Raw genomic sequence first — 17,865 nt, 5'->3', positions numbered from 1 at the left:
CAGGCCAGGTGACCTGTGTGATTGGGTTAGTCCGTGACCTGCATCTGTGGGAGCTGAGAATGTCAGTCAGCAGGCAGACTGAGGTTAGGCAAGCAGTCGTCATGTGAGGTCTGGGGGTACTGGGCAGAGGGCAACGTATCAGAAAACCTGAGCTGAAGGACAGGTGTGGGAAAGGTAAGGGTGCACAGGCAGCTTGGCCCCCTGGCCTTAAGAGCAGAGCAGGCAGGGATCTGGAGAGGGGCCAGGTACCAAGTTGACCCAGGCACAGGGTCAACAGGAACTCATCAGAGGGTGGGCGGGGTCTGTGGAAGGGTCAGGAGGCAGAGGGCTGCCCAGCTGGGACCAGTACCCCTCAGGACCTCAGCCCTGGCTGAGGACTTTGTACAGAATGTTCTGCAAGTTCCCCTCAGTTCTGCAGCTCCTGTAACCAAGGGCCGACCAGTCCTGCCAGGTGCTGGAGGCCCTGGTTCAAACCCAAGACCCCTTAGCATCTGTTCCTCCTCTCCCACCTCCCACCACCCTAAATAAGGTCTAACATAGCCCTGGTACATTGGCGCAGCATCTGTGAAATCCTTGAAGGGTGAATCCAAGCATTATCTCTTTATTTTTCTCAAATTTCACTGATTTGCCATTTGTTTAATAACTGTGATTTGGGGTACAAGCTTCCCCCTGTCATAGTTGCACATGCTCACTCACTCCCACCAGAGCCCCAGGCCCCATGCACCCCGCCTTGCCCTCCCTGCTGCCAGTAACCACCTTATATTTCACAGAGACTAAGAGTTATTTGTGTTGTGTTTTGCCAGGTTTTTTTTTTTTTTTGCTTATTTATTTTCCACAAAGGAGAAAAACCATCCAGTAATTGTCTTCCACTTTCTGACTTAATTTTACTTAGCATAATCACCTCAAGATTCATTTGTTTTGTCCCCAAAGGCACTATTTCATCTTTTAAAATAGCTGAGTTGGATTCCATTGAGTCCGTGTTCCGCAGTTTCTTTATCCAGTCGTCTGGGCATCTAGGCTGGTTCCACCACTGGCTGCTGTGACTAACACTCCCGCGAACATCGGTGTGTGTCAATCTTCTCACGTTGGAGTTTTCCTATTCTTTGGATAAATGCCTATAAATGGTGTTACTGGATCTTTCAAGCAAATCAACGTAGACTTACAGAACACTTACAGAGACAGTGCAGAGTTTCTAGATATGTCCCTCAAGTTAACACCTTGCACGCCTGCAGAGCGGTCAGCAAGCCAGGAGTCAGCGTCCCACACAATGTCACACCAAACCACAGCCCTCATTCAGCGCCACCCGCTCCACCCATGCCTTCTCCCACCCCAGAGGCCCATCCAGGACCCTCCTGCTTCAGCTGTCATGGCTGCGATGTCCCCTTCAACTTGCAGCAGCTCCGGGTCTACCCTGGTCTCTCCCGACTCTGCCGTCATCTTGAAGACTATTTCCCAGAACGTGGCTCTCTGGGGCCCAAGCCAGAACCCAGCCGCAGCTCGCCACAGTCCCAGGCCCTGTAGGATTCTTGGCCCAGCGGAAGCAGCAGGCAGGCAGGTGTGAGGTGGCCATGGGTAGGGGAGAGGCTGTGGGCCTGCATCTCACTTCCGCCACCTGCTTTATGCAGCCAGGGTGGTGTGGGGACTGGGTTTCTCAGGGAAGTCCAAGTCGAGGTAACTGACTTGCCCCACAACTAAGAAAAGTGCCCACCTCTGAGCAAGGGTCATACTGAGTGATTCAGCTTAAGTGTTAGTGCAGGGAGCTGTTTTTCTCTATCGATGTTAACACAGCAAACTAAGCCTCCCTATCTTCAAACGTCAAGTGGGAAGGAAGCCAGCAGGTGCCAAGGGCCCCACGGCCTTCTCGGGTTCCTGCTCTCGGTGGGGGCAGGGGTGGGGTCACAGGACTAAGAGCCCACGCTCTCTCCCACATGGGAGTAGAGCAGGAAGGTGGGCCAAGACTGGCCTGCTGTCCTGGCGTCACCACTTGTAGACAGTGGACAAGAGATGGAAGATGCTAGAAGCTGTGGGAGCCGAAAGAACCATCTCTGCAGCATCTCAGGCCCCACTCTCCCCCGATGAACATCCCCACCCCACCCCCAGCCACAGAGCAGCCCTACACACCGCCCACCTGCTGAGCCCAGCTGGAGAGTAGGAGGGCAGGAGGGCATCCTGACTTGGTTTCTCTCCTTACTGCTGTCTCTATAGTGAGCCCCTTCCCATCTGGACTGGGCTAGACCCTCCCCAGTGCCCATGGAGTTGCCCTCCCCTAACTTGGAAGCTGGGTGTCAGCAGGCTCACCTGTGTAACATCATTTCATTCTCTCGCTCGCTCACGCACTCATACACCGAGCACCAGCCATGCTGCAGACCAGCGCAGGAACCAGCGGATGTGGAGGTGACCAGAACCAGCCTGTTCCTCCCAAGGAGCTCACAGTTTAGTGGCCAACAACCCAGGTAGAGTGACAGTTAGAGAATCAGGCAACTGATGCCGAGATCTGAGTGCAGCCAAGCTCCTGGCGTCAGCGAGGGTCCCTGGAGATGAGGCCAGCGAGCCGAGCCCGGCGGGGGACTGCAGTTGTCTAGGCGGGGAAGAAAGCTTGAGCAAAACACTGGTCAGAGCGCGGTAAGGCGGAGAGAGGCGCGACTGGAGTGGGCGGGTGTGTGGGTGGCCACTGGGTTCTGTCTCGGCTCAGTTTTTGATGAGCTCTTTGTTTTATTCACTGCTACACCCTGGCTGTAGCCTCCATCGGTGCTGGCGGGTATAGGTGCTCAGCATTAGCTGAGTAATTAGTTGGCATCTCAACTGTTTATCTCTAAAATGGGAATTGCACTTACTTTTGTCTGCACTGTTGTATCCCAGTCTTTGAGAGGAGGGCCTGGCATCTAGTAGGTGCTCAATAAATGTATGTCCAGTGAGGGGATGACGGCTGACAATGTAGTGCTTGGCCTGTACCCTGCATGGACTAATTTCAGCTGTGGTTGCTCTTAGCATGTGTAGCTGGAGAAGCAGTTACTGGGCATCTAGGATGGGTCATGTATGCAGAACACTCCAGAACATCTCTCTGAGTGTTGCTGATGGTGGCAGCGGTGGCCGCCTCTGTAGCTTCTGGAACTCCTGAGAGGGGAGGGCGTCACCAGGGATGTCCAGGCTGCCATCTGCCTGAATGACCATCCTGGTGCCATCAGGACTGGGCCTGGGTGCATGTGCAGGCTGGCACCTGGCCTGGGTGTGGGGTCTGTTTCTTGGAGAGAGGCTCCTCCTGCTTGACTGAGCTGCCAGAGGGGAAGGAGCCAGGACGTGGCCGCGCTGGAGCCCACCCTGTCCAGACCTTTCACCCTGAGGAGCAAGTTACGGTGTTTCACTTACCATGGTCTGAAGTGCAAGCAGGCTGTTATGGATTTATTGTGAGGTGGCCCAGGCTTGCAGAGAACTGACTGTGTGTACACACAGCCGAGAAAATAACCAGGAGGTGGACATCCATGTGCCCATCACAATGACCCAGCACATTCCAAAATTCTTCCAGGTGGCCATGAGAGGCCCCTCTGTCTCTTCCTCCCTGGGCCCCGGCTCCCGGCACATGGCCCTTGGGACGCCTGGCACCCCGACTGGCTGCACCCTTCTGCACCCTCACTTTTCTGCACACCTGCCAGTCTGCTAACGAGATGTCCTCGTCTGCCACTGGCCTTTTACATCTCAGCTTAGCCCCCCTTCCGGGGAGACTCCCTGCACACCCTCCCCGGCAGGTTGGGCCTCCCCAGTCTCTGTGTCACCACAGCGCCCTGGGCTCACGTGGCTACAATGACGCCCTGTCACGAGGGTCTCCTAAGAGGGGTGGGTCAACCCTCCTCTTCCGTTAGCCTGTGCTGAGGGCCCAGCCCAGGGGAGTGCATAGCCCAGAGCAGCCTGGGTGGTTAGGGGAGGTGCGGGAAGCCTAGGCTCGGGCTGAGGGTGTGCTGCGTTTCAGGTAACCGCTGAGGTCTTTTTTTCTAGAGAGGAGTCGATGCTTCCTTAATGCTCTGGCGTCATCGACTCCGTTCATCAACCCAGTGTTTGTGAATTTCCAGGCAGGAGCTCATAACTGTGAACAGGATCAGAACGAACCTTCCTTACCCCAAAATATGGAGATGTTCTCTTGGCGGGGCCTCTGGGGATGATGGCTGGGCCCGAGCCCTCCAGGGGGCAGCTGGTGAGTCACGGGAGGAATTGGTGACGTCATCCCTCCCATCTTTCCCTCCCCTCAGCCCATGGGGAGCCAAGGTCTAGCTCCAAGGCTGGCGTTATTTTGAAAGACGAGATGGAAAGGACACCGAAGCCTGCGCCATTCAGCCTGAGCACCCTGCTCTGTTATAGAAGGATTCGGGACCTTCGTCTCGCATGCAGCCACGACCCCTTCCTGGCTCAAATTCCGGCCCCTCTGGGGCAGAGATATATGGACACAAGACGTCTCCTTGTGCACTGGCATCCAGCGCGGTCGGAGGCTGTGCGTGCTGTGCTGCAGGGGAACAGACCTCCAGCCGTCATGGTTTACGGATGTACACGTGATCAGAGTAAAATAGCATAACCAAGTGCCCCACAGAAAATTCCCGAATATTCTCCAGGCATTTTTTCCTGCACAAGTGAGATTTTAAAAATATTCACAGTCCTAAGTGGGCCTGAATTTTCCCTTCCTGTGCGCTTCTTCTTGTTACAGAACGTGCATTTTCTTTAACGTTCATTGGCCTTTGTCACCACCGCTGTTAAGCGCGGTTGAATGTTTCGTGTGACTTTTCCATTTACTATTTATGATTGATCATCAAGTGTCTTGTTGAAGGCAGATTCTACTCTAGTCAGTGGGCCTGAGAAATTGGTAGAGGAGAAATAGATCGCGGATCCTGAAAGCAGAGTGGGGAGAGGGGGAGAGGCAGCCTGGCCCTGGAGACCGGCTGCCCGTCAGCCTGGCCTTCCTTCGGGTAACAGAAGGTAAATCCAGACCCTGCCCCTCTGGATAGACCCAGATGTCTTAGCTGAACTTCATGTCTTTGTAGAAAGATGGAGAACTGTGGGCAACAACAGCAGCGGGACATTGGGAGAGTGCTAGTTACCGAGCCGGCGTTAGCCTGGAAACCTGATCAGAATGGAGAAGTGAGCCCCCTAGACAGCAGCGGGAGGGCGTCTGCTGCTGGGAGGAAAGGGACTGGGCAGGAATCTGGAGTCCTGGGGCGACTAAGGTGGTCTTACTGGTGGCACAGTGGGCAGTCAGGGCCTGAAAGGTAATGTCACCCAAATACAAAGTCTGTCCTGGGTCCCAAACACACCCTCCCACTAACAGGGAGGAGCAAGGTGGCCCCCCAGTGTGGTGAGCCAGCAGCACAGTATTGCGGCCCCCGTGGTTCTCACGGGAGCGATGGGGGGGCTTCCCATTGGGCCGGGAGGCCTTACCTGGAGGTTTTCCTCTCCTTATGCCCTGATTAGGGACTATACGAACAAATAGGGAAGAGGGGTTCCCAGCTAGAGAAAAGGGGGCTCTTGGGGCTGTCTTCACCATTATGTAATCATAGTAGCTGCCAGTGCCTGAGCAAGGTCATTTACAACCTTATCTTGAATCCTATGTACGAAGTGTCACCCCCCTTTCCAGGTGAGAAATTGAATCGCAGAGAAGTGAAGCGATTGCCTAAGTCACAGCTGGTAAACCGTGGAGCCAAGCTCAGGTCCCAGCTGGATTTGAGAACAGAGTTGTCATTTCTTCCCACTGAATATCAATTTTTCAAAAGAGAGGCTTTGCCTTGAGAAGATGGCAGGGCTTTCTTTGTTGTTTAGTTCTTAGTTACGGAAGTTGAGCCAGTGGGTGCAAGCTTTAGTAAGAGTACTTTCCTGAGTGAATTTTTGCGAGTGGGCTAGATGACTTCCAGATGGATGGGGGTGTATCCAGGAAGAGGTTCAGCTAGCCCTTCCTGGAGTTCTTTCAGGGGAAATCTGAAGCTCGAATGAAGACGGAGGTGGGTTGGCAGGTCACCAGGGGGTGGGCATGTTCAGCTTTCTAAGGTGACATCGTCCTGTTTTCCAAAGTGACGGTGACCATGTTGTTCTCCTGCGACTGGTATCTAGTCCCTTTGTTTCACCCCCTTTGTGTTGCATGTCTTGTAGGAGTTTTTACCGCTTGTGCATCTAATGGCTATTGGGTGGGGACCTGTTGTGGTCTCTGCTTGTTGAGGTTTCGCTTCTCTGAGGACCTTTACACGTTTGAGAAGTGCCTGGGCCTGCCTCTTGCCCAGTTTTCTACTAGAAGTTTTTATTTTCTTACACACTAGTGCATTACCTGTCATGTAAGCAGCACGCGTAGCACGCATAGGATACACACATATCCATACACTCAGTCTATGGTGTAACTATTCTTTTCTGAATATTTTTTGATAAACAGGTTAAATTTAATTTTACTGAATTTATTACTATTACCCTTCAACTTTTGTGTCTTATTCAGAAAACCTTTTCTAGTCCAAAGTCATAAAGATATTTACGTATATTGTCTTCTAAATGTTCTTAATTAGGTTTTCCCTGTCACAGTTGTCTGGAATCCATCTGGAATCTATGAAATACTGGTTCAGTTTCATTATATTTCCATATAGACACTCAATTATTCCAGAACGTTTATCCAAAGACCTGTTTCCCCCTAGTGATTAACAATACCCAGGTACGTATAGTTGCCTTTCCCCTTTTTGTGGAAGGGTTCATTGCTGAAGCTGTACATAATTCTTGGGGCAAGTCTGCTTCCCTTATTCTTCTTTAGGAAATATCTAGGGCTATTTGATATGTAATTAAAATCAACCTTTCCAGGATCATCAAAAACCCTGTAGAAATTCTGACTTCAACAGATCACTTTGGGAAGAACTGGGGCTTTTAGACACTGAATCTTACCCTTTATGAAAATGGTCCCTTTTCCTTCCCATGCCAGTTTCTTTGTATGTCTCTTTGCAAAGTGTTTTAATATTCTTTAGAATGACTTTACACGTCTTTGTTAGATTTCTTTCTAGACATTATTTCAAATATTATCGCACATGCTATCTTTTTTAAAATGAACGTCTCGATTGAGATATAACCTATAAACTACAGAACTCACTTAAAGTATAAAATTGTTTGACTATAGTCACCCTAATCTTTAGGTCTCTAGAACATTTGTATCAGCCCCCAAAGAAGCCCTTTTCCATTAGCCGTCCCTCCCTCTGCATGTAGCCCCAGGCGGGAAGGAGGGAGAGAGAGTGAGTGAGTACCTGACTTGCAGACTCTATGTCAGATACTACCCAGCCCCAACCTTTGCTTTTTGGTGTTTTTTTTTTAATTAATTTAATTTTATATGTATTTTATATCGTTCTTCCTTTTTGTACAATGCATGCTTTCTCCTCTCAGGAGTAGTTCCCGCAAAATTCCCATCACCAATTTACCCGTGCATTTTGGTTTTGTTTTCCGCTTCCACCTGTATTGGTAAGCTAATCTCCATCTCTTTCATCCTCCTCCACCCTTGTCATCCTCCACATCTTGGCCAGACAACTTTTTCCAAAGAAAACAAGGTTCCAACTGCTTCTCCCTAAGGTAGCTCCCCGGGGAATCCAGCTGTTCTCCCAACTCGGTTTCTATGGGGAAAGCGGCTGATGACTCAAGTGCCTTCCAAACAAACTTTGGGGATGCGACTCTTCTGTGCCTTTGGTTCACTGCGGAGTGCTCAGAAAGTAAACACAGCCGACCTGATTATTCCCCTCCACTTCCTCCTGAGTCAGAGTTATCTCGGGTTAACTCAGGGAAGAGGCTAAATTAAGCCTTGAAACCAAGCAGCCTCCATGACAGGCACTTTGTTTTGCTTGAGTGACCAGGGGACGGGTGCTGGTTTGAGGGCAGCACTAATTGTATCTCTTTAGACCGACCTTGGTGATCTGGTCCCTGCCCTGTGGAGATGGGGAGAGGCCAGGCCCCACCTCCCCTACCCAGGACCTACTGGTCCATCCAGCCAGTGTCAGGCACTGCGCTTGGTGATGGAGACGCAGGGCTTGGAGCCAAGCTAAAGTCACTGTGAGAAACAAGAGACTCCTGACAAGACAGGAGTTTGGAGAGACACCTGCTCAGAGCAGAGATTGGAGATCTGAGGTACTTGGGCCTTTTTGTGACCTGGTGCAAAGATTGGGCCACAGAGTCACAAAATAAAAGAGGATCAGCTGAGCACTTGTAGACCAGCAGGCAGATCCAGCCACTGTGAAAAGCTACTTACCAGCATCTACTAAGGCTGGCCACACACATACCCCATGACCCAGCAATTTCCCCTGGGTGTATGTAGCCAATAAGAAATTGTGTGCATATGAATTTTATATCAAAAGAAAAAATTGCAAGCAAATATGGAACTCATTAATGTATGCATACTGCAGTATTTAACGGGAAATGTAATAATAGGCTCACCGGTAGAGATTTGATAAAGCTAGTACGGGAATATGTTAATGGTGGAATTTGGGGGGTGGCTTGCAGTAAATATTTTTTCAAATTTACTGTGAAAATTTTCATAGAAAATGTTGGAGGGAATGCATGCGCGTGTTCGCCAGCAGACGTGTGCAAGAACGCTCCCAGCAGTGCAATGGCCTGAAACGGAGCAACCCAAATGCCCGTCCTCAGTGTGAGAGACGCCATCTATGGTCTGGACAGATGATGGGGTACTGTTGCAGTGAGCATGAGTGGGCCCCCAACCACACACAATAGCAGCGTGAGTAAAATGTCAGAGACCAGACTCAAAGGAGGACTCACTATATGATTTCATTTCTAGAAAATTCACTAACAAGCCAGTCTCACCTCTGGTGTTAGAAATCAGGAAAACGGTTTTCAGGGGAACAGAGAAAGGGATGGTGACTGTATGGGACGCCATGGGGGCTTCTCAGGCTACTGGAAGTTTCTGCTTCTTGGATCTTGGTGCTTGTTAAGCAGATGTGAACATATATCCAGCCGTGCACTTCAAGTTTTGGGCACTTTCCTATATGTGTGTTATACATTGTTAAAAACTATGCTGGAGAAAAGGGAAAGAAAACCAAACAGATCCAAGTAGAAGCTTTGCCTAGCTGAGCTATGGGGGTAAGGAGCCACTCGATGATTCTGCAGAGAAAGCCAAAGCTGTAAAGGAAAATTCCCTTTTGCACATTCATGTGGGTGTTCATATTGGATGAATTACTCCAGTCTTCACTGATGTGCCTGTCTCTCCTTCACGCAGATGGCTCTTGGCAGATACTGTGCCCCAAATCTGAACTTGATCCAGGACATGACCCTTTACAGCCACACCCCCAGCCTTCTGGGATTCCTGTTTGTGATCATTCCTTGATATTTGCCCTGATAAAACCTTTGACCCCCGTGTTAGTTAGGGCTCTCTAGAGATACCGACCAATAATATATAGAGTATAGATAAATGATAGCTAGCTAGCTAGATCGATAGATAGGATGAAGAGATTTATTATAAGAAGTTGGCTTGTGTGATTATTGAGGTTGGCAATTCCCAAGCTCTGCAGGGTGAGTCAGCAGCCGAGAGACTCAGGAGAGCCGATGGTTTAGTTTCAGGCCAAGGCCAGCAGGCCCAAGACCCAGGAAGAGCAAATGTTTCAGCTTGAATTCAAAGACAGGAAAAAGCCAGCGTCCCAGCTACATCAGTCTTTGTTATGTGTGGGGCTTCCTCCACGTGGCCACATGTAGCCTCTGTCCTTCCATCCCGCCGTGTATAATACTCACCGTGTGGACGCGCCCACTGTACAGACACCACCCCTCCTGCTCTGCTGCTGCTGCTGCTCGGGCAGGCTCCACCCTGGAGGCTTGAGGCTCACAGGCGCATCCTGCCCTGGTCTCCATCACGTCCACAGGAGTTCCAGGTGCACCGGGGCAGGCACTTTTGTGGAGTGTACACCTAAGGGAGGGAAGGCCCCATTCGCTTGTAGAACATGTGTCTCTTCTCTTCCAGGTAATATTAGAAACTTCCCAGAATGATTGTGCCACCTGATGGGTCAGTTAGAGGTTAGGCAAGTTTCTCCGGGTGCAGTCCTCATCCTCTTGCCATCCCTGTGGTCTCAGTAAATCACCTTCCTGCCGCCAGCGCTCAGAATGGAGTGTGTCTATCCCACCGCACACACTTCCTGCACACACAGGACAGCACATTTCTTGGGTGTGAGTCAGTGTGTGATGTGTGTAAAGTTCCCACCACTGGAGGAGACACACGCATTCCGTGGCCTGTGTGAAGCTGTCTCCATATTCCCTTCAAGAAAAAGTGGGAAGCAAGCTCAACAGCGGGTGGCGCTGGCCAGATGCCTGGGCTCACCTCTTTATCCCAATGTCAGAATAGGCTTGCTTAAAATTGGCCAGCCCTGCCCTGTGTTGCTCCGCAACCAAGAGGTTGTGTCCCAAGGCTGGACCCGTGGGTAGTTTTCCCTCCCACCCCTGATGGAGTCCTCAGACCTGACCCCCTCGCCACCAGACCCAACTGGCTACAGAGAAGATGCTTTGCCAATGATAATATTTTGTGCTGCCTCTTTCCAATTACAGGTTAGCCTGGGGAGGAAGATAAAGACATTTGCAACCAAGATGGTAATCACGGGTGGAAATGATGATGACAGAGGAAGCCAAGAAAAAGAGAGTAAAGAAGAGAGCGTGTTGGCCATGCTCGGGATCATCGGCACCATCCTGAACCTAGTCGTGATCATCTTTGTGTACATCTACACCACGCTGTGAGCAGCCCGGGAGGTCCTCAGAGGCCTCGGGGTGGCCAGAAGATGGGAGTCCTGTGTGTCCTCCAATCAGTGACCCAGCACACACGGCAGGCACTTGACCCACACACACGACTCACGAGATGCACCTTTGAACGCCCTAAAAGGTCACAAAATTAAACCAATCTTGCTGCAAGGAGCAGACACTAAAGCACAATGAATCCAACAAAACTCATTCGCACAACCAGGAACTCAATGTCTTGGGCAGGGGGCCTGGAAGAACACCTGCAAGACCAGCCTGGGTGCCATCGCTAGTGGGTGGGCGCCGAAGCCCGTCGCCCCGACAGCTGGCGAGGTCACGCCTTCGGAAGGAGGAAAGGACGCAGCTCGTCAGCGCGTCTCCTGGACACGCGTGTCGCCTCCACACCGTGAGCTGTTTAGTATGAAGCCACGAGGGCCGTTCTTGCAGGATCCCACTCATCAAAAGTGTCTAAACTCTTTGATACCAGGGAGATAACTTATTTTTCTTTTTTCATTGGCTTGACGTGTGTATCTGTTCATATCAAGGTTTATAAATATATATTTTTAATAAATGTGCTCTATTTTTTAGCATGAACCAAATATTTGGAGAGGCGCTCCTGGATTCATAGAGCTTCCCTTGGTCTTACCTGCTTCGCCCCCCTAGACTGCAGATGTTGTGTCGTGTAATCATCCCAGACTTACCTCTCTCTCTCTCTCTCTGTCTGTCTGTCTGGAGGATACTTTTCCATAATACCAGCTGTGGTCTTGGTTGGTGCATGTTTTAGGATTGTCTGTTCAGTGGCTTTTTGTTGTTCTATCAGAGATAGCAAATGATCGTGGGCATGTGGACCTTAGGTGCACCAAACCCTTACTGAGAATTATGCATGATCCAGGGCTGAGTGATAGATCAGCTTTAAAAACTTTCACCAGGACTCGTGTCAGGGAAGAGCGTGGCAGGGTCTGCAGATGGTCTCTTTGGTGGAATGTTCAGCTTCCCTGGGTGGCTTCATATTATTTCACTCCTGTGGCCATTTGTTAATGATATTGTGATTTCGATGGCCAGGCATGGCGGAAGATGGGGGAGAACAAAGTGGGGCACTCAGCAGTAGGTGCATAATTCCTTCCCATCAAAGTAGGTGGGTGCTGTGACCCACCCCCCTCGGTGAAGGCTCCTTCTGGGCTTTTCAGGCTGGGAGGACTCCCCTGTGGCAGGTGACTTTGTGAGGGCACTAGAAGGGCACATAGCGATCACCCTAGAGGATCGCTGTGCTTCTTAAAGCTCCTAGTTTGCACCCACAGGAAGCGGCTGCTCCCTGGCAGGGGTGGTTGGGTGAATACGAATGTGCCCTGTTCTCTGCTCCCTGAGATGCACCTTTTCCTGGCAGCAGTGGCATGGCCTTAAAAAGGGGTCAGAATTTATCTGCTAGCACCAGCCTCCCACATGGGCAAAGGCAGCAGCAGCCTGCTGAGTTGGATTTGAACGATGCCCAGGAAGTCTTTGCTGCCAGATTTCTCACTTGCCATGTTGTAGTGTCTGAAATTCCACCAGTAGAGAGTCATTTCTCAGGCCTCTCTAAAGACCAGGCTCTTTTATAAATCAAATGCCCCTGCGCATCTGGCTCTGACATTGATTCATCAGGTGTTTTCTCTTCCCCGCCAGAAGGAAGGAAGCTGACAGTGTTTAGGGCACACCGCGTGCCACACACTCTATAGTCCTTATGTTGTTGGGCCTCCCAGGAGTCCTGGGAGGGAGGGAGTCTTCCCCCACGTTGTAGAAGAAAGGGGAACCCCGAGAGATCAGGAAACTTCCCCATGATCACATGGCTACGGGCGGAGCGTCAGGACTCAAACCCAGCTCTGTCTTGTTGCTTGGTCAGCCTGCAGGCTGCTGGGAGGTCCTGGAGGGCCCCCGGATCTGTGGGAAGAGAGGAAATGGGGGAAGAGGGCAGGAAGGGCTGTTGGGGTCAGGAAGCAAATCGATGGCTTTGCTGAGGACTAGCTCTGCACCCCCCCCACTTCCCCCTAAACATAAACCCGGACTCCTTAGACACTGGCAGAATATCATACAAATGAGGATGAGGGATAAGAGGAGGCTGGTGCGAAATGCAAGGCATGTTGGAGGGAGGGGTGGTCTCGCAGGCTCTGTGTGCTTCTAGAAGGACTGTATGAAAATTCTGAGCAGTGAACGGAGTAAACAATAAAGGTGCAATGGAAAAAAAAGAAACTCTCCATGTGCTTTTGTTCCCCAGCTCCATGGCATTTAAAAATGTCAGTGTCATTCCTTTGCCTCCGTGTATTTTTTTATTTTGTTAACAAAAACAAAACTGGACATGACTCTTAAGCTGGAAGTGTTTCCCTGGGACTGTGGAAGCTCTGGTGATTTTACAAGTCCGTGCATTTGAAATTCATTGAGGGAAACACTCTTTCCAGCCCTCTGATCAACTGGGGGGGGGGGGCGGGGGCTTCTCCCAGGTGGTGCTAAGCCGCTGCTTGGAGTAAAGCTCCGTCCAGGGGCACCAAGCACAGGTAGTCCCCCACCCCCTTCCCATGCCTTGAAGAGGCCCCGAGGACATGCACTGGGCAAATGCACGGCTCTCCCAGATCTGAAGGGCTCTTGGTGGCATGGGGCCAGGAGAGGTGTCCCCTGCTCTGGGTCTTGGAGGCCAAGTGTGCTGAGCCCTGTGTAGCCTTGGCAGCCATGGCAGTAACCAAAATGACCCCAGGACCCATGCTTCACCCACCGTGGGCAAACCCCCTAGCAGCAACCCCCGAGGCCCATGTGCTTCTCCTTCAACCAGGTGAGGGGACAGGTGCAGGGAGGCCTGCACATGGGGACCCAACCTTCAAGCATGCGTCTAGCATCTGCCTTCTAGCTTGTGACCACGTCTGTCCGCTCGGCCTGGGCTTTGGGTTGGGGCTCCTGGAGCCACCAGGCTGCCTCCCTGCAGCTCGTGGCTTCCCACCAAGGCTGCCTGGACCACAGTGCAGCTGCTGACAGCTCAGCTGTGCAGAAACCTGGCTCTACTGGGGAAAGAGGCTCTGAAGGCCACGTCCTGGCAGTGGAAGGCCCACATGCTGGCAGGGCAGCCTGGTGCTTTGGGGCTGCAAGGTGCTTGGGATTCAGAAACCACCAGCCTGAATCCCATCTCTGCCCCTTGCAACCTGGGTGACTGGGTTTCCCGCGCCTGTCACAGGGGTCCCCACCTGTGAATGGCCCCTAAACTGCATCAGGTAGGTGTGCTCACCTCACTTAACTGATGCAGAAAGAGGGACTGATGTAGAAAAGTGAGTCAACCTTCAGGGCCCAGGCGTGGCTGCCTCAGCATCTAAGCCCTGAATGCAGAGCCTGGCATGGGAGGGTGAGTGGAGAGGGCCCCGCCCCGTGAAGTCTGCAGGTCCTATGGCTGTTATAGGTGAGGGTGGGCACTACTAAGACAGCTGAGTCCGAGGCGGGGTGGAGTCCCCACGCCACAGAGGCTTCCAGGGAGCTTGGGGCAAGATCTGTAGTGAGGATTTTTTAAAGTTCTGGTTATTGGGGGCTGGATCATGAGATCCTTCTCCAACCCCTGATTCTGTGATTCCTGGGCCCAGCAAATTGCTGAGCCCTGCTCTGCCTTGTCCCCAGGAATGTGGCACCCAAGCACCAAAGGGCACAGGGAGGCCTGAGAGAGCCTTTGATGCCAATAACTCAACGGGCCTGAGTGACAGCACCCCCCCTAAAATTCCTCCCCGCCCCTCCCGCCCCCGTCTTGGCTTCTCTTGTTACGAGTCTTCCCGGCAACCACGCACGTAGTCACACCTGGGAGAAAGTGACCATTTTTCAAAAGTCTGTAATTTTTTTAATGAAAAATAGTTCCCAAATATGAGCACCCAAGGCCCCACTGTTTCTGTCATGGATAACTGGCAGCCCAGGTGGCTGTGGATCTGTTTGGGGAGAGCCTTTTCCTTGGTGAAACAGCGTTTATGCTCCAGTGCCTGTAGGGGGCTCACCCTTATTCTTGGTCCCTGAGTTCCCTGTGGTCAGCGCCCACATTTCTGTTCCTTGCTGCGTTGGGAGACAACCCAGGTGGTGCTCTTGGAAGGCCCCCCAGACACATCCCCATAGGGAGTAGGTTGAATGTTCTAATTTACATCAAACAGCCAGGCTGGGAACCCAGTTTCCAGGCACTTTTTCTAAATGTGCTCCCACTTCGGTGACTTTGGCCAAGCCCGTGACGGCTGGTCATGTTCTATTCTTCGCATGCACCACCGTGTGCCTCCCTGCCCTCTGGCTGGTGGATCTTTGGGTTCCTGGCAGTGCTTGCCCTGAACGCCCTGCCTTACTCTTGAAAGGATCCTCTGCATTACTCTGCCTGTCCCGGGGCCACTGAGTGCATAGAGGTGAAAGTCTTGCATAGGCTCCAACCAGGCCTGGGGTCCTTCCTGAGCCCCCGCATGGGTGGGCACATAAACATGTCCCTCCACAGACGACCACTGGCCTGAGAGTCTGATGCCAACCCTCCCTGGGCACCGGGGTTGTGACCGGCTTGGGCAGAGGCCTTGGTCTCTGGTCTGGATCTCATCTACAGAAAGCTGATGGTGACGTCTGCATCTCCGGTCACTGTGAGAGCGCATCACTGGGAGGCATGGTCACTGGAAACCCTTCAGTCCCTCCCTCCTTCCTTCCATCTGTCCTCTCCCCTCTCCTCTGTGCCCCTTCTTTGTTCCCTCTCTCCTCTGAGCACCAGATCTCAGACCTCAACTCACTTTGCTTTGAACATTGCCGCACCCCTGCTTATTCATTGAGCTCCCTTTTCCCACAAGCTGCCCGCAGAACACCAGAAGGCCCCCCGCCTCCTTGTTTCATTGTTCTCCAAAGAACACTGGCTTTTAAGCACATTCCTGATAGCTGTTTCAGTAGCTCAGACCAGCATATATGTCTACATATAATGCCACATGTCGGGAAGAGAAAGTTCCAGAGGCCAAATTCCTGATTCCTCTTCTGAGAACGCTCTCCTGGAGGGCCCCGTGGCCTCCACCTCCCTAAAGGCAGGTGTTCTATTATGGGACATCACCAAAAATATCCCCGCCGCGGGCTGGAAGTTCTTTGACATCACCGTGTGATGATTCTTCCCTCTCACGGGAAGCAGATGGAAGGAACAGATTTAATATTTTCTGCTGTTCATATGCAAGTTGCACAACACTGTATTTACTCTTCTCCATATTGCCACAATAAATAATGGCACATAGTAGCTGTACATTTTCCATTACTAGGCTCTTTGTTGAAGGCAAGCTTGTTTACTCTCCATTTCTGTTGGAGAATAATAGAGAGGCTTTTGCAGAATGAGAGATTAGAATCAGGGCTGAATGTCGAGATTTGACTTCAACACCTGGGCATTCAACTCTGCCCCAATTCAGTGTCCAGTTCAGACAGTTAAAACACCCCTTATTCCAGTTAAAGGTAGGAAATCATGGGGTCACAGCTGAATGGTCCTAAGCATTGTAGTGATTAAAAAATAAAGAATGAAAGGACAAATCTGTTTCATTGGGACTAAAGGAATCAAAGTCAGCAGATACCAGAAGGGATTCTTGCCAGCTTCGATTCTGGCAAGATCCAGGGATGAGTCCTCAAGCCGCCCTCGTACTATAAGCATCTTCCTTAGACAGGTCACGTTCCTAAGAGGAACAGTGAGGAAGAGCCTCTGACCAGTGGGTGTTGCTAAAAACCAACTGGATGGTAGAAGATGGAGCTTTTCAAAATCCACCCCCTGAGCGGGGCTGATGGGAAATAGGGGTGGAGCTGAGATTTGGGGGCAGTTACGCTTTAAGACAGTTAAACTGCTGGTGAGGAGGCATATCCTGGAGAAGCTGCCTGCCTGCCACATGCAGCTTTGGCTTGGACCTTGGTCTCTGCTTAGCAGATGCTCTGGGATGGGACAGATGGCATCTGGCCGCTAACCAGCCTGTAATTCTCTCTCTCTCAGCTCTCATTTGCCTTACTCCTTGCATAAATAGATCCTGTTATTGTTTCTTTCCATGTACCTGCCTTTGGTTTGTGTCCTGGGTTCGTAAGCCCCTTTCCTCTGGGTTGTCCTGTTTCGCGTTTACCACAAGAGGCCCAAAGGCACAGACTGATGTCTATCCATGTGGACCAGTCACACATCAAAGCTACTGAGCGGCCTGCAGACCTCTAAATCTCTGGTGCAGACCCGAGATAAGGCTGCATGGCCCAGAATAAGCCTGCAGACCCCACTGGCGTCCACCCGAGGTTAGCTGAGCTGAGCCTTTGTCAGCCCCAAGGAGACATATGTATAGCACTTAGGACAGGAGTCAGGGCAGTCCCCCCTCCCCTGGTGCGCCCACATTCCTCCTACCATCTGGCCCCTGCTCTCCAAGCCTCTGAGGTTGGCCAAGTTCTTTATTTGGTGACTTTGTTTTCAGTTGATTTTTTTTTTTAAGTTTTTTTTTCTGTAAGATTTATTTATTTATTTATTTATTTATTTATTTATTTATGCATACAAGAGCTGGGGTACAGGCCAGAGATGCAGGGATGAGCGGACATACCAGAGACAGTGGGGACCAGAACAGGCAGACTGACGAAATACACTGCTGAGGGGAGCAGCGGGCAAGACAGGAGAGGTCTGCTGCACCATGTGGTTGCTCCCTGGCTGGCTGAGGATTGAACTCATGCTGCAGAGGCTGCGGATTGCTTCACAGTGCGATGCTTAACCCCTTGCGCCACCAGAGAGGCCCTGTTTTCAGTTTTAAAGTGCCTGCTTTTGTGTTTTTAGTTCTGAAGACTTTTTTTGTGCGTTTTTAGTTCTTCAGAACTTTGGGTTCTGAAGTTCTGAGTCTGCCACGGTGTTCAAGAAACGTGTGGACTCAGCTTCCATGGGTCGTTTTGGTTTAATGAGGACTTGGCCACTTGGGCTCAATAATAGTTCTTGTTATCATACTCCACCCAGAAAAGTCCGTGGATGAGTTCATTGCCTGTGGGTAGTAAACGGGTGCAGAAGGCCCACCACACACTCCTCCTCAGTGACCACTCCCCTGCCTTTTCTGAGAACCAGGAAATAATTCAGAAATAGGGGTGGGGTTCAGAACCAGAAAATCTATGTTTAAGTTCTAACTCACACCTGATTGACATTGATCTTAAGCCAGATGTGATGTTTCTGAA

At 51.2% G+C, this 17,865-nt stretch overlaps 1 protein-coding gene across 2 annotated transcripts in view; it reads left to right on the top strand.

The window, feature by feature from the left end:
• Positions 1 to 12,916, top strand: part of TUNAR (TCL1 upstream neural differentiation-associated RNA) — a 39,978-nt gene extending 27,062 nt beyond the window's left edge. For both annotated transcript variants that reach the window (XM_054692650.1, XM_054692647.1), the window contains exon 2: positions 10,528 to 12,916. In XM_054692650.1, coding sequence (XP_054548625.1) covers positions 10,567 to 10,713 — 147 coding nt within the window. In that variant the 5' untranslated portion in view covers positions 10,528 to 10,566 and the 3' untranslated portion in view covers positions 10,714 to 12,916. The remainder of the gene's footprint in view (positions 1 to 10,527) is intronic.
• Positions 12,917 to 17,865: the final 4,949 nt, after the last annotated feature.

This window comes from Talpa occidentalis, unplaced genomic scaffold (genome assembly GCF_014898055.3).
Source record: "Talpa occidentalis isolate TD23 unplaced genomic scaffold, MPIMG_talOcc4v2.1 talOcc4.11, whole genome shotgun sequence".
NCBI lineage: Eukaryota > Metazoa > Chordata > Mammalia > Eulipotyphla > Talpidae > Talpa > Talpa occidentalis.
Note: the sequence above shows the minus strand (reverse complement) of the source record. Positions and strands in the feature narration are given on the sequence as shown.